At 34.9% G+C, this 15,244-nt stretch overlaps 4 protein-coding genes across 4 annotated transcripts in view; 2 read left to right on the top strand and 2 right to left on the bottom strand.

Annotated features, from left to right (window-relative positions):
- Window positions 1-393: 393 nt before the first annotated feature.
- LOC102605121 (mitochondrial import receptor subunit TOM20-like) lies at window positions 394-4,296 on the bottom strand. Its single transcript, XM_006338635.2, has 6 exons — window positions 4,029-4,296; window positions 3,813-3,891; window positions 2,707-2,876; window positions 2,575-2,622; window positions 1,318-1,407; window positions 394-716 (listed from the first exon to the last, which is right to left on the bottom strand). The coding sequence occupies exons 1-6, from the start codon at window positions 4,122-4,124 to the stop codon at window positions 582-584; spliced, it is 618 nt and encodes a 205-aa protein (XP_006338697.1). The 5' UTR covers window positions 4,125-4,296; the 3' UTR covers window positions 394-581.
- A 3,968-nt stretch (window positions 4,297-8,264) lies between these two features.
- Window positions 8,265-10,608, top strand: LOC102577607 (uncharacterized; the record flags this gene model as incomplete). Its single annotated transcript, NM_001288399.1, is given in 5 exon segments — window positions 8,265-8,833; window positions 9,217-9,317; window positions 9,860-9,943; window positions 10,031-10,141; window positions 10,230-10,608. Coding segments are annotated over 5 exon segments (897 nt in total). The 3' UTR covers window positions 10,272-10,608.
- An 89-nt stretch (window positions 10,609-10,697) lies between these two features.
- On the bottom strand, window positions 10,698-12,632 carry LOC102585415 (pentatricopeptide repeat-containing protein At5g56310-like). The gene has a single exon (XM_006338744.2). It carries the CDS (start codon window positions 12,576-12,578, stop codon window positions 11,145-11,147), a length of 1,434 nt encoding a protein of 477 aa, XP_006338806.1. The 5' UTR covers window positions 12,579-12,632; the 3' UTR covers window positions 10,698-11,144.
- A 763-nt stretch (window positions 12,633-13,395) lies between these two features.
- LOC102604225 (sulfite oxidase-like) overlaps window positions 13,396-15,244 on the top strand; it is an 8,123-nt gene continuing 6,274 nt past the window's right edge. The window contains 5 exon segments of the mRNA NM_001288380.1: window positions 13,396-13,509; window positions 13,757-13,872; window positions 13,955-14,017; window positions 14,113-14,149; window positions 14,334-14,415. Coding sequence (NP_001275309.1) covers window positions 13,435-13,509; window positions 13,757-13,872; window positions 13,955-14,017; window positions 14,113-14,149; window positions 14,334-14,415 — 373 coding nt within the window. The 5' untranslated portion in view covers window positions 13,396-13,434.

The raw sequence follows: 15,244 nt of genomic DNA, 5'->3' as shown, positions 1-15,244 counted from the left end.
AGAGAAATTATAGTCGCAAATCACAATTTTCTTAAATTATTACTATAGTACCTAGTATAGGCTAAATGTTTGTAATTCTTTCATAATTTTCCCATATGGAATCGCCTTTTGGGGCTGATTAACTTAGGCCGAACTTAATCGAATTTCATGTTTTCAATACCGAACATGTTCAGTAGTTAAAACCAAATAAATCTGGCTTAATCCTGAATCTGATAAATGGAAGATAGTACAGTAGACATATCCCACCTAATCAAGACATCCACAAGTTAACTGCGAAATTATTTCTGAATTTGAAAAGCCAAGCAGAACATAGATGTTCACAACCAGCAATTGACAAGACCGGTAAAGGGGGAGGGGCAAAACTGACAGAAGTTGACCAGGAGCGCAGGCACAATATTCTAAAACAGCGTCATGAAATCATTTTATAACTAGTATGAATCAAAGGACAAAAGACTGTTTAGACAAAATCTGTTACACCAGTAAATCCTAGCTATATGGCAAAGCTTGAATCGCCAAAAGCCATGTTTATGCGGGAAGAAACTACATCATGTATTTTGGCCTGTAAGACTGTATTGTGGCCCTTATCTTGGAGGAGAATGTGCAGGTGGCGGCACATTAGATTTTGCAAAACCAACCCATGCAACAAGTCCAACAGCAAGTATTACCCATCCAAAAATGTCATATTTCAGATCACTGCTCTTCTTCTTCTTCGAACCCTGAATGTACGAGCAGACAAAGAATGAAAGGTTAAGCAAGTCCTCCGACTGTGAAACTCAGTTCAATGAAACCAGACAAACTTCCTTTTGGAATTTCATTACTTCAAAGGAACAGAACAAGAATGGGAAAAAATGTGAAGAACAATAAAAAACAACAGAAACATAACCACCAAACTATGACGAAGGCAATTTCCACACAACGTATTTTTTATTTTTTAAAAATTAACTGTGGCGTCCTAGCCAGGTTGCAGGCCCCTGACTAATTCCATGGGATACATGTCACCTCCCACCAACAACAGGGGTGATTCTATCCATCAATGCTTGTCCACCAAGGCTGGAACAGATGGGGAAGAAATCTACTCTAGTGTTTGTCCCCAAGACCTCATGGTTCTCAACCCACTTCATTGACTGTTAATTCACACCCTTGGGTGCATAAAGTTTTTAATTTTGTAGGCCATAGAAGGAATTGTGCAATGCACTTTGAAAAACAACCCGCACCACATAGAAAATGAAAAAGAGTAGGACTTATTAAGAACAAAATAAAGTAGCTTGAACTAATAGAAATATACATCAGGGTGGGGGGAAACTAAAATTACAATACCTTTGTACTTGTTGCTGCTGTAGAAGGTCCTGGTCCCATAGCTTGTTGAAGGGGACCTTGTTTGTGAATCTGGGCATGCAACTCTGAAGCCTAAAATAATGTACAAGAACATAAATAACAAACAGAAATGACATTCATACACGATAAAATAATTAATAAGGGCAATTGGTTCTCATAAAATGATAAACAAGAGTAATTCCAAGGGCAGTATGAATCACCTAGAAGGACATTTACAAACATATAAGCTATATCAATAAACATCCAGCACGCCATTCATTCCACAAAAAAAAAGATGCAATGAAATCTAAGGTCAAACTTCTTTTAATTCTTCGCCACCTAAGAAATATGAACCTATGAACTATCCAAAGAATCTTACAGAATGTTTAATAGAGAAGAAAAGACCAAACATTCTGATACCCAAACTCGTTGTTTAAAAAGTATACAGATCATAGTTCTTTCTTCTTATTATTTTGAGAAAGGTAGCATTGTAAAGATCATAATTATCAATAGACAATTTGAAGAACTAAACATGCACAAGGTGTTGGTAAATATATGCAAGTGAAATTCAAAGTATCTACTGAATGTGAAGCCATTGCATAGTTGCTAAATCATACTTAAGGTGAACATTTTTCTTTATAAGATACTTAGGGCAGGCAATTTAGCATGCCTAATCAGTAATGATGAAACTGCACAACGTACCAGAGTTCAATGAATTGATCAAATAATGTGTTAGTAGATGGGATGAAATGGGCTAATCCCAAACTAGGCGAAGGACTTTTTGAATAATGTTACATTGAAAGACTGACTTCGTAGATTTCCCTTCTACGTGCATCAATTAGTTTGATGTTTTCTTCTACTTCTAGAAAAATATTATTTGAGCCTACGGCCAAGCTAACATCTAAAATTAGGATATGCTTCATCAAGAATACAACATGTTACTCTGAGCAGAATGAATTATGTGCTGTTAGCTGATTGGAAGAGAAAAGGCTGTCTCAAACCACTATATTTGAGCAATCATGCGGGGAATCACATACACATAGAACTTCCTTTGATAGATGAAATTATTTATTGTGAAGGAAATGAATAGGAAAATTGAAGGCACACTGTGCCAAACAATCAATAAAAGAGGAAAGCTCCTCGAAGTACACATGGAAACTACTTGCGTAGGCACTTCTTCCAGGGAACACTTAATCGTGTGACAAGAATTCAGCACATTAAACATACTAAAGGCTAACTAAAAAACAGCACTAACTTTACCTTAGTAGAAACTTCAAATGATTTCCGATAAAGCTCGTTTTCTGGATCCTACAGTTAACAGAACAAAGCTATGAAAATAAGCCTCTAAAAATGCACTAAAAATATCAAAATTTGCATAGAGAAAAAATATACCGCATCAACAGCCTGCTGGAAGCACTGGGCTGCTTTGTCAAAGTAAACCTTAGCTTCATCTTCGTCAGGATTTAGAAATCCATGGGATGTATATGCATTCCCCAAACACCAAATGGCGTCATGCTTCTGTGGATTAACCTCCAAAGCCTCCTCTAACTTTGAGATAGCATCTAGAGAGTATATTGCCCAATTAGAAAACAAGAACAGATAATACTATTACTATCTTCAGTTCCATCAACTTATTACAAGAAAAAGGCCCAAGATTTCAACCCACCCTTCAAACATTTCCTTCTGCAAAATGTGTATGCCTTAATAGGTCTTTAAGCTCTTAGTACGGAACTTTAACATCTATATACATGCCAGTTCAAAAATAATATATGGTCTTAGAGCGAAATAACAAAATTGTTTGATTACTTAACCATGAAAGACAACATTCCTACTATGCTATGAAACATGTCTTTGGTTAGTTACATAAATGTCCCACTGCTATATAAGGGCATCGAAAGTGTTTAATGTGTCTCATCCCTCTACTCCTTTTCTTAGGCTTTACGTTAAATTTTTACATATGGGCTCATGCCAAGTAATTTCTCACACTCACAAATCTAGATGGAAATTCATAGGAGAACCCAAATTTGGTTACTTGTTGGGAGAGTGTTGAAATTAATAGGTCAAATCCGATTTAAAAGGGCATTCAAGATGTTCAAGAGGTTACACTTGTGGTGTCACCTATCAGTTGACAGTTGATGCAGTTAGAATGAAGATCATGGGAGACCAGATTGGCAAAGGCAAAAAAAGTGAAGTGATCCCTTCCCACCTTCCCATCTAACTACACCTACCTTGGAGGGTAGAGTTGCCCAATAGTTACACTAGTGAGGGTAGAGTTGCCCAATAGTTACACTAGTGGAAAGAAAGTTGGTTCTAAAAACTCATTAGGTCACTTCACATTCATTGCCCTAATTTGGACTGATTCCTTGACCAGAATTAATTAAATTAACAATCCAATCTCTGATAGCATGAGCGGACATTGTCCAATAATTCTATGAAAACCTTTTAGAAGGAATTACAATAGTAGTACTAGTACTGAAAATAGTACTAGAAAGAAATACCAGATATCATCTTCTTTGATTCGCTGACAGACTGGAATTGTGATAATTCCAGCAATGCACCTCCCCATCTTGTCAAATTCTGACGAATTAGTCAGAAACAAAGTCACGGTTAATTAGTCAATACGCATATAACATCAATTAAATAACAAGTTAGAGCATGAGAAAATGCATATGTTGTCTGCGAGTAATAGGGGCCAATGAAGAAAAGGTACGTGCCTCAGCATCAAGAGGATCTGTAGCATATGTGGTTTCGGCAGTCTTGCGAGCGTGCTCGAAGAAGAGGAGTCGGTCGAAATCGCTTTGCATATCCATGACGAACGATACTTAAACTGACGATCCTTTCCGCTTCGTGCGATAACTTACTGGGGTTAGGGTTCTAAACTTCAACTTGAAACGGTTGAGACCTCGTCCGCTTATCTTGTAAAACACCAGCGGACTTGCCGATGAAGTGAGGATACCCCTCCGGATTGGGCCTATTCCACACCATGCGAAGATGGGCCTCTTCCTGATTAAATAGGCTGGACAAAATTCACAAATGGCCACAATTACAAGAATGGCCTCGGAGGCCTTGAACTTTTGACCTCACTTATATCATGATCAAAATTGCAAGCAAATTTAAACTTTTTAACCTTGAAGATCTTTTCTATAGAGCAAAAAGATTCAAAATTTTAAGTTGTATCATGTTGTATGAGTTAAAATAAGGATCTAACAAATGGTCGCATTAGGAGACGATACATATCAAGATACAAAATCATGTTACGATTTAATATGTGATTTTGATTGGACAAGTTAACATTTATTCATATTGAATGCGGCACAATAATGAAAAGTTATCTTACTTTTGAATAATATGAAAGTAAATTACTCGTGGTCGGTCAAGATAAGTCTCACTCCTAATTCCAAATAAGTTGGAATTTGCTCTACTAATTACATCCACTTACATAATAATTTCAATGTGCTAATCATAATCAAGCAAGGCATTGCTAAATTATAGGCTACAAATTTAAGCTCTACTTCTTTTGCTTATTACTTTACAATAATATTTATAAGCTATTGTTGTTCAACTATTCATCATTATCAACGTGCTACTGAATTTCAAATACATATTTAACTAATATCTTAAAAACAATTTAGAGATAAATAAGTGTATCAAAGATGCCATCCACAACGTATTTACAATTTTATGCCGATCGAAATGATGCTATAATAGATCGATATGATATAATACCAATGAGACAAGTCAAATTATTCAAATGGGTTTAACTACTAATTCACAATTAATATTTATACCAAGATATCAATGTGATTGTAGTGTAATTCAAAATGCAACAGTTTCTAATTCGTGAAACATATCACATCTATAAACTGTGTGTTAACTTTAATTTATTAGAATTAGGTTTCAAATTCGATAAATAATGGACTTTATCCAAATATTACAAAACTCATTATAGAAAGATGTCCAAACTAAAGTTATCAGAATCATTATTTATATATTTTCTATTTAGGCCATTATCTTTTCAAAAACTAGATTAAAATTAGAACGAAGAAGTCACGACAAAAAGAAATTCACTCATTCTTGTTACAAATTCAAAAGCAAACATTGTAATAATATCTTGATATTCATATAAAGTATAAATAAATTAAAATATGTCTACAAAAATTGTGATCAAGTTATTAGTATTATTTTATTTTCAATTAACAATAATAATAAAAAAATTATAAAAAAAATTAACAATAATAATATCAAATTTAAATTCTAAAATCTGAAGCAAATTTAATTTAGTTATATTTTAATACGATTACTAAGGGCCCGTTAGGTCATACGATATGAAATCATAATTTGAAATCATGATATACGAAATCATGAGATGAAGTTGGAGTTCTGTTTGGACATGCAATTTGAACTTGTTATGTTGTATATATGTTTTTTCATAAACATAAAAACTTATATTATGAAGTTGTAAAACTATTAAAATTGTCTCAATTCTTTATACAATCTTACCAAATAAGTATAAGTTTATAAAATTGCATAACACACTATTACAAAGATATCATTAAAAAATACAATATTTATAGATCAAGCTTTAATTCAATACAAAAACATAAGTTGTAGTGTACTAGTATTTAATAGAATACTCCCACATAGTACGTACAATCTTCTCACATCGAACTTGCATTTCTCGTTCGTATGACTGAGAAGACGAACCAACATTATTACTTTGAGTCATTTGTTGGTAAATATATTTAATAAAAAAATAATGATTTTGGAACAAAAATTAATTTGAAGTAATGATGAATTCTACATTAGTGAGAACAATTATTTTATGAGATGTAAATGGTTTAAAAAGTAATGATACGAATTATAAATTTTATTTACATATGAAAAAAATAGTTAGTAAATATAAATGTGACGTTGTGAGTCGATTTTGTATTTGAAAAATCTCAAATCACGATTTTTGGAGAATTTGAGATTTCATCTTCGTAAGATGAAATCAACATGAAATCGTATGTTCAAACACTAATTTTATCTCATAATTTTATATCTTAATAGGAAATCAGATGTCGAAATGATTACTAAATATTCGATAAGATACTTATAAAATACTTAATAAAATAAGAGTAAATTTTAGGTTTAGCAAACATAAAAATCATATTAGTGCTCTATAGCTACATTTTACTATTTGCGCTCCGTAAGAAAAACATAGTTTGTTATTGAGTATCGAAATTGTATAAAATCGCAGACAACATTTGATTGTATAAAATCGCAAGAATCTAATTTGTATTATCACAACGATTTGTATAAATTGGGTGTTTGTGTCTATGAAAATTGTGTTTGTATATGTATATGTATATGTTATTTGTGTTTGTATATCTGCATAAAATTTGAATTCCTATACAATTGAATCAAGTTAAAACAAGTGTATTTGTATATCAAATCTCTCTCGTTTTATACAAACACAAATTATACATTGTATTTTGTATAACTTGTGTTTGTATAAAACAAGAAAGAGAGAAAGACAAAAGAGAACTGGGCAGGAAAAAAATTGTATTTGTATAATTATAAGTGTATATGATGAAGAGATATGCATTTGTATATACAGTTTTTTGTCGCTTTATACAAACACAAACACAATTATTATACATTTGTGTTTGTATAAAGTGAGAGAAGTGATGGAGAGTGGCAATCGAGATTCAGGGAAGAGAGGTGAATGATAAAGTATTTGCTAGGAATTATAATTAAATAAAACTGTGGTTGTAACATTTATTTTGAATTAATAATTTGCTACTTATACAATCTTCCGTGAAAATAATCATAAGATTCAAAATAAAAAGAACAAATTCATTTTCTAGTCCAACTCGAGTGGCCCATTACTCGACCGACAGCACTAACTTTCACCGCATGTCACGCGTGATTAAATTCACCGAGCCGACTGGTCATCAGGAATTTAAAACGGATATCCCGGTCACACTGAGCTCCATATTATTTTTCAAAAGAATATCATGGCATTTATGTGATAAACTGAAGAGGTGAGGGCATTTCAGTTGAAATTTGATTCATAAATATCCAAAAATCTGTATCACCTTCTTCTCCGTCGCATCTTCCGGGTCTTCGCAGCCGAAGTGATAAAGGGTATGTCTTGTGTATTTATTTTTACTTTATTCACTCTCACTCTTTCTACGGTTCTACATCTATAGATTTGGTAAATCCCAAAATATAGGGTTTCTGTGATCTGCTTTTTCACTTTTTGTAGTAAGCTTTAATTTCGGCCTTATATATTACTGCATTTTGGCGTAATCTCAGATTCATCGGATCAAGATTGTTTGATATTGTAAATCTCTTTTGAAGTTATTTTGCATGATTATATCCATTTTGTTTCTTTGATCTATTTTCCTTTAGTGAATTTAGCAAGATGAGTTATTCATGTCCAGCTTTATTAGATTAAAATTGACGCTAATTGCTATTTATATAATTAAGGCTTAAACTATTGACTTTTGAGTGCACATATTATTAGCACAGTATACTTTTACGTTTTTTCAAGTTTTTGTTTATGCCAATTGCCAACAAACCATATTCTCTAGGTATACTTTTTCTATGGAGTTAGGTGATTTATGATTTTTGTTGCAATTACCTTGATGTTGATTGTTGAGAGTAGTAACTGATCTATATCGGAAAGAGGGGTTATTCAGATGGTAAGCACCCTCAACCTCCAACCTAAGTTTGTGGGTTCGAGTTACCAAGAGAGCAAAAAAGGTGGGAGCTCCTTACTCTAAAAAGAAATAAAGATCTATATCAAGTATAAATAACGCTACTTGTTGAGTTAGAAAGTTCTATGTTTTGTCGTTTTTTTTAATCATATGTCCCTATAGATTGAATTGCTATGGTTGATTCACTTTTCATGATTGACAAGTTCTTATGATTTATTTGTGCTTCTTTAAAATAATTGCATTCAGATACTGCAACATGGAGAATATGCAGAGCTATTGGCAATTTGGCGACGAGCTTCGAGGACAATCAAAAGCCTCAGAGGATCATAAATGGTCAACAGCTGCTCTAAAATTGTCTGAACAGATGAAGTACAAGGGTGAACGTAGGAATAACCTTGACCTTTCAAAGAGCTCTGCTGAAATTAGACCCAGGGGTAATCATATGTTTCAGGAAGATAACAAGTGGGAAAGCCTCAACTTCAATATGTTAAATTTGGAAAGCAAGATGACGGAAAATATGAGCAAGAATCGCATTATGGATAGCATTTACAATGCAAATCCAGTTTATCTTAATCCCAATTTTAACAGCTTGGGAAATTCATCTTTAAGCAAGTTCAATGCTAGCAACTATACCAAGGAACCAAGCAAGAATAACAATAACAACGTTGAGAGCACAAATGGAAATAACTCTGTTGACAAAAGGTTTAAGACTCTGCCTGCTGCTGAGACACTGCCGAAGAATGAGGTTCTTGGCGGATATATATTTGTTTGTAACAATGACACAATGCAGGAAGACCTAAAGCGCCTGCTCTTCGGTAATTAACTTTTCCCTATCATGTTAAGCATTGTCTATTCAAGTGTAATATTGCATTTGATATTCAATAGCCAGGGATTTTATGTTTTGTTACTAGTTGGATAAACTGCATGTTGAAGCTGCTTAGTTAACGACCAGTGGTTTTACGCTATTTTATTATAGAAGCTCAAAGAGCAACTAGCCAACAATTGAAGAAAATGAATTCTGACTTTGTTACTAGCTCTGAGTACTCTTCTTCAGAATTGCTATCACCAATCCTCAACTCCAATCACACCATAGCCAAGTATCGACAAAAGTTAAGATCATTGATAAATAGATGATGACTAGGAAGTAATTCTTTCCAATTGTTATCCCCTTTGCTCAACTCCAATCATTTACTTGCAGGCCTCCCCCCTAGATACAGAGATTCTGTGAGGGCAATAACACCAGGGTTACCCTTGTTCCTATATAATTACACTACTCATCAGTTGCATGGTATCTTTGAGGTTAGTTGCAGAAACTTTTTTCTATATTGTGATTGTGTGAGTTCAAAATGATGATAAATCAACTGTTTTATATTTCTATAGCTCAAGTGTAAATCAGCAACAAATATCATGTTGGATGTTGCATTCCGTAGAGATTCACATCGTTGTATATGATTGCTTGCAGTGTGAAGCATAAGTTTTATATTCGTACAAAAGATTGGCTGCTTTCTCTTTTCAGATTTCTTAATTCTGTGGTTAGAAATTTTTCTTACCTTGTGTTAAGCCTGGTGCCTTGGTGTGCTATGTACTTTATCGGGAACCTTATGATTTTGCGGCTTTTGGCCTGAGCATTAACTTGCTGAGCTCTTATTTCTTGCCAAAAAAGAGCTATATGTTGTTAAATATGGCACCACAAGCTTCTTTTTTTAAATAGCTTCAGTCTCGTTACTTCTCCGACTCTGTTTTAATGTATGCAATGAACATAGATATTAAAGAAAAAATGGATTCAATCCAATTAAGTATCTGGCATGGACCATGACTTTTTCTTTGAACTATCTGGGCAGGCATCAAGTTTTGGAGGTTCCAACATTGATCCAACTGCCTGGGAGGATAAAAAGTGTAAAGGAGAGTCAAGGTTCCCTGCTCAGGTAAGGTTATGAATTACAGCTCATTTTCTATTGAGGCTTTTGAAGGATCTGTGTAGATTTTCTTAGTTTCACCTACTTAATGCTTAGGTGAGGATCCGTGTCCGGAAAGTCTGTAATCCTTTGGAGGAAGATGCTTTCAGACCAGTTTTACATCATTATGATGGCCCCAAGTTCCGTCTGGAGCTCTCCGTTCCTGAGGTAAGATGATCATTCACATATAAGTTCCATGCACCTGTTATGGGAAGACTACAGGTTTTTAACCCCTAAAACCTTATCGGTTTTGCAGACTTTGGACTTACTAGATCTCTGTGAAAAAGCTGGTGTGTAGGTGCTATGTGCTCGTGCTGGCGTCCTGTACTAGTAAGCATAAAAGAACTGTAGCCTATGTGAATGTTATAGGTTTGTGGTGCATGTCAGCAGTGTGCTGTCCGTAGATTTTCCTTAGCGTAAGCTTTGGGGTGCAAGTCTAGTTAAGAGGTTGTAAGTTTAGGATTGGCTTGTGTTAGCCAAATAAGTGCAATGCTTATCTCTGAAGATATTTGCAGAGTGGCTTCACAAATTTAGCTATGTAATCTTACAGTAAACTAGAAACAAGTAAGACGATTATGTAATGGGTCAAGATCGAATGTGTTTCTGTATCTGCAGAGGAACTCTGCTTCATGTGATTTGTACCGTATGAATTCTTAACATTTATTTCCATTTAGGGAATGCCAGTGTGTGTCCACCAAGGAATTTGGTGACTTTGTCATAAAAATATTTGTGTTGATGGTGAAAGTCTATCCAGCAACAAGTTTTTTGCAGAAACCATGTGGCTCTCTTGGCCATAACAGTGATTAAGTAATGTGTCCCCAAACTTGGCTGGGACTGATAATGGTCCTTCAGCTGCAGTTTTGGTACCTTTAACTTCCCAGCTATGTTTTTCATCATATGAGATAACAATCTAGATAACATTTAACAAAATAATCATGCTAAACATTACTTTCAGAATATTTTGATGTTGACAGACGGCGCAATACACAATTTGTTTTTCCCTGTACTTTCATAATCCAAGGTTGAAAAAAGGTTCACTGACCAACTTTGCAGGGTTATATTTCCAATCTGTGATAGATAGTGAAGACATTTGCCGTCCTCCAATTCTTACAAATGTGGTGGCATTCAGGTCCCGAAATGCAGTAGTCGTGAATTTTGGAAGGATCCAAAATCATGGAGCTGCATTTACAAGGCTCCAACCGGGTGTTTTCTTTAAGCTTCCTTCCTTCATCCGCTTCCTTAGTTTTACCACATCGTCCCATCTTTCAGCTTCTGCATACATATTAGATAAGACGACATAAACTCCATGACTATTTGGATTCAAAAGCAGAATTTCTTTCACAGCTCGTTCTGCAATATCTATGTTTCCATGGCTCTGACATGCATGTAATAAGGAACCCCAGATAACCACATCAGCCTTCCAAATCATTCTTCTTATGAGCTGCTCAGCTTCTAGTAGTTTCCCATTCCGCCCAAGAATGTCAACCATGCATCCGTAATGCTCAATCTTGGGATCTATACGGTATAACTCGTTCATGGAGTGAAATATTCCTTCACCATAGTCAAATAACCCAGCATGGCAGCACGCTGACAGAACCCCAACTAATGTAATGCCATTTGGCTTCACTTTTTCTTGTTCTAGTTCCTTAAAGAAGTTAATTGCTTCTTTTCCATGTCCATGGGCAGCTAACCCGCAAATCATTGCATTCCAAGTTGCAATGTTCCTTTCTCTCATACTGCTAAAACACTTGTTTGCTTCTACTATGGCACCGTTCTTTGCATACATGTTCACTAATGCCGTTCCAAGTATCACTCCTAATTCCATCCCGTTTTCTTCCATATACGCGTGAATCTGTTCTCCTAATTGCAAACTACCTGACTGGGCACAAGCTGACAGCACAGAAGCCAATGTAGCTCCGTTGGGCGTCATTCCATCCTCAAGCATACGCTCAAACAACTGAATAACATCACCATACCTATCATTCTGAGCAAACCCACAAATCATCGTCGTCCAAATACTCAAATTTCTCTCAGGAACTTCATCAAACACTTGCCGCGCATCCCTCAATACACGAGAGACGGAATAAGCCCTGATCAAACCATTAACAACGTGCAAATCTAAATCTAACCCAAATTTGATAGCATGACAATGCACTTGTCTACTAACATAAATACACATCACGTTGGAACAAGCTTTTAGTACAAAAGGGAATGTATGTTTACCGGGAGCGACGCAAAGTCTTTGCATCTTTACATAAAGAAGCAAGGCTTGTCGGGGATTTGAGCTACCAGCTTGAGCTCTTATGAGAGTGTTCCACATGAATGAATTGGGTTCGTTAATACTGTCGAAAAGTCTTACTGCATAAGAAAGGCTGCCTGATTCTGAGAGAGCAGAGAAGGACAGTAAACGGCTGGCGGCATAATTGTCGTGGATACGGGCACTGATGATCATCTGGGCATGGATTTGCTTGAGTTGATGCAGTGAAGTACATTGGTCGGCTAGGAGAGAGAGGTGGGGAGGATTGCGTGATGGTGGAGCAGAAGGAACATAGGTTATACTACAGAGGTGCCTGTAATGGAGCCCCCTCATCTTGAACAGTTCCATTTTGGCGGAACCATAATTCAGAATCAGCTTTGAAATAAATATATATGAAGTACTCTGTCTATTCAAAAATACTATATCGGAAATCTGTATCATTTCATTAAAAAATAAATTAAAAAAAGGTCTCTGAATTTTAAAGTAAAATGCTGTGCGAAAAAATAACATAAACGAGAAATTGAATTACGGCAAAAAATACTTTTGGTCCATACATATCAAATTATCTGATCAAATCTGAATTACGAGCGACAAATCACGACGATAATCCAAAGCTTGCCTTTACCCTCAACTCTGAACTAAAATTATAATAATCTATTTCTCTTTTTAAACACAATTTTCTTTTCTCTTTTCTGATTTTAAAAAAATCATTCGTAAAAAAAAAAAAAAAAAAATTATTTCCCTTCATTTTTCCAAAAATTCTTATAAAGAATTTATTTAAGGTTGATTATGCTGAAATTCTTCTTAAATTATCAATAATTATTTTCTTAATAGGTGTGTCAAATCAAAGTGTAATAAGTAAAAATGAATAGAGGAGTAATAAATTAAAATTTAATTAAAAAAATTATGAGCTGTTTCAACCTTATTTCACTTGACACTGCTCGGCGACATGTACATATGGTGAAGTGAAATATACAATAATCCACCGTGGCAATCAAAGGCGACCTCGACAATAATACACGTCAGAAGTCACACCGCACCGTTAGATTTCCAATTACATGAATAGCTTCTCTTCTTAGCCTCAAATTCGTCAGGTAGTGAGGCCGCTCCAATATTTGTACAAATCTCCTCATCTCTCTCACAACTCACACACATAGCAGGACTACAGTGAAGCCGGCGGCAAAGAAAACTGAGGAAGTGAGAAATGCCTGGGATTAGAGGGCCTTCCGATTATTTGCGAGAACCCCCTCGCCATCCTTGCCTTAAAATTAACGCCAAGGTTAATCTATAAAATTCTCTTCTTCTTTATTTCTTTGCCACACTGTAACATGTCTGTAATGATCGCTGCAATTAAGTTTTCCGATCATCTGAACCCTCAATTTTTGAGAGTCAATGGTAGTTATTCCGAATCGTATTATATTTTCATCCTTATGGTGGAGTTTCTATTGCGATTTTCTGCTAATTGGTTAAGATTATATGCTGATCGAATCATTACGGGAATTGCCGATTATCTAATTTTTGTGTAGGAACCTTTTAATGCCGAGCCAACTCGTTCAGCTCTGATTTCATCTTATGTCACTCCTGTTGATTTCTTCTACAAGAGAAACCACGGACCCATACCAGTAGTGGATGACATAGAGAGGTTTTATACTTTGGCTTGTTTTTGTAAAATCCTGTTATTTTTTTAAGAGCTTTCTTGCTGAGATTGCTTGGCCATTCTTCAGGTATTCCGTTTCTCTGAGTGGTCTTATTAAAAATTCCAAAGACTTGTTTATGAAGGATATTTGGTGAGGATACTGCAGACTCCTTTACATCAATACTTCCATTTTCATGTTACTCACTCAAATAATTGATGTTTTTTTTTTTTGTTTATAAATAACAGTAAGCTTCCAAAATATACCGTTACTGCCACTTTACAGGTAAATTCTCATGCTCCGGCTCCAGAACGTTGTGTTAGTTGCTGGGAGAGAATTATGGACTGGGAAATGATAAATTGAAAAAGAAATTTTTGGGCCATATCTTATAAAATTTTCATGAGGGGAATATGTACTACTGTTGATCGTTCAGTTATTTGCAAAACTAATTTGTTTAGTTCTTCTCTAGTGTGCTGGTAACAGAAGAACTGCTATGAGCAAGAGTCGAACGGTGAAAGGAGTTGGTTGGGATATTGCTGCTTTAGGAAATGGTAAGTTGATTAAACCTGCAGTGCTTTCATCATTTTAATGCTTGGTCTGATATCTAATTCTCATATACTACTGTAGTGAACTTGAGAAATAAACTAGATTGGATGGAGAATTCGCAAGTTCAACATGTTTATGCTAGGAAGTTTCCATTTCCATTCTACATGTGATCATGTATACACACTCTTCTCTAAGTAGCCAAAGACAATTTTTAGATTATGCGCCATATTTCTGCTAATGCAATTCTATTTAAGTCTAGAACAGTTAATATTAACATAATAAAATTAAAGGAACTTTGCTTGGTAAACTTGCTACATTACCATACACATACAGTAGTTTTTTCTATGTTTTATTCCATCCTTGGATTGTAAAGGAGACCACCACCAAGCCCCCTTTGTAGCTCCCCATTTTACTTTTTAACTTCTTGTGATACAAAACTTGGTAAATGTGATTGCTTTAACTGATTTGTATGGGTTGTTCCATTTTTCTTCTACTTCTGAGAGGTTTCACTTCCTATATATTTACATGTCTCGCTGCTGCTTTCACGATGCTTTATAATTTAATCGACTTCCTAGTTTGTTTGTTTGTTACTCACTTATTTTGGTAAGTTCTCCTTGAAGTATTTAGGGTCCGTTTGGCCATGCAATATGATATCATGATATGGAATCATGAGATGAAATTGAAGGTTTGTTTGGACATGCGATATGGAATTTTTGTGTTGTATATTTTCTCATAAACATAAAAAGCCCATAAGTTATAAAACTATTAAAATAGCCTCAATTGTTTATTCAATCTTATCAAGTAAACAAAAAATTATAAAATCGCATAATAAAT

This window comes from Solanum tuberosum, unplaced genomic scaffold, assembly GCF_000226075.1.
Source record: "Solanum tuberosum cultivar DM 1-3 516 R44 unplaced genomic scaffold, SolTub_3.0 scf00004, whole genome shotgun sequence".
Lineage (NCBI taxonomy): Eukaryota > Viridiplantae > Streptophyta > Magnoliopsida > Solanales > Solanaceae > Solanum > Solanum tuberosum.
The sequence above is the reverse complement of the archived record's forward strand: the minus strand, read 5'-3'. Positions and strand labels throughout refer to the sequence as shown.

Coding starts and splice junctions, on each gene's coding strand:
- LOC102585415 (XM_006338744.2), bottom strand. CDS start 12,578: ATGGAACTGTTCAAGATGAGGGGGCTCCATTACAGGCACCTCTGTAGT.
- LOC102605121 (XM_006338635.2), bottom strand. CDS start 4,124: ATGGATATGCAAAGCGATTTCGACCGACTCCTCTTCTTCGAGCACGCT. Junction 2,623..2,706: donor TCCAGCAGGCTGTTGATGCG/GTATATTTTTTC, acceptor TGTTAACTGTAG/GATCCAGAAAACGAGCTTTA. Junction 717..1,317: donor CAGCAGCAACAAGTACAAAG/GTATTGTAATTT, acceptor TCGTACATTCAG/GGTTCGAAGAAGAAGAAGAG.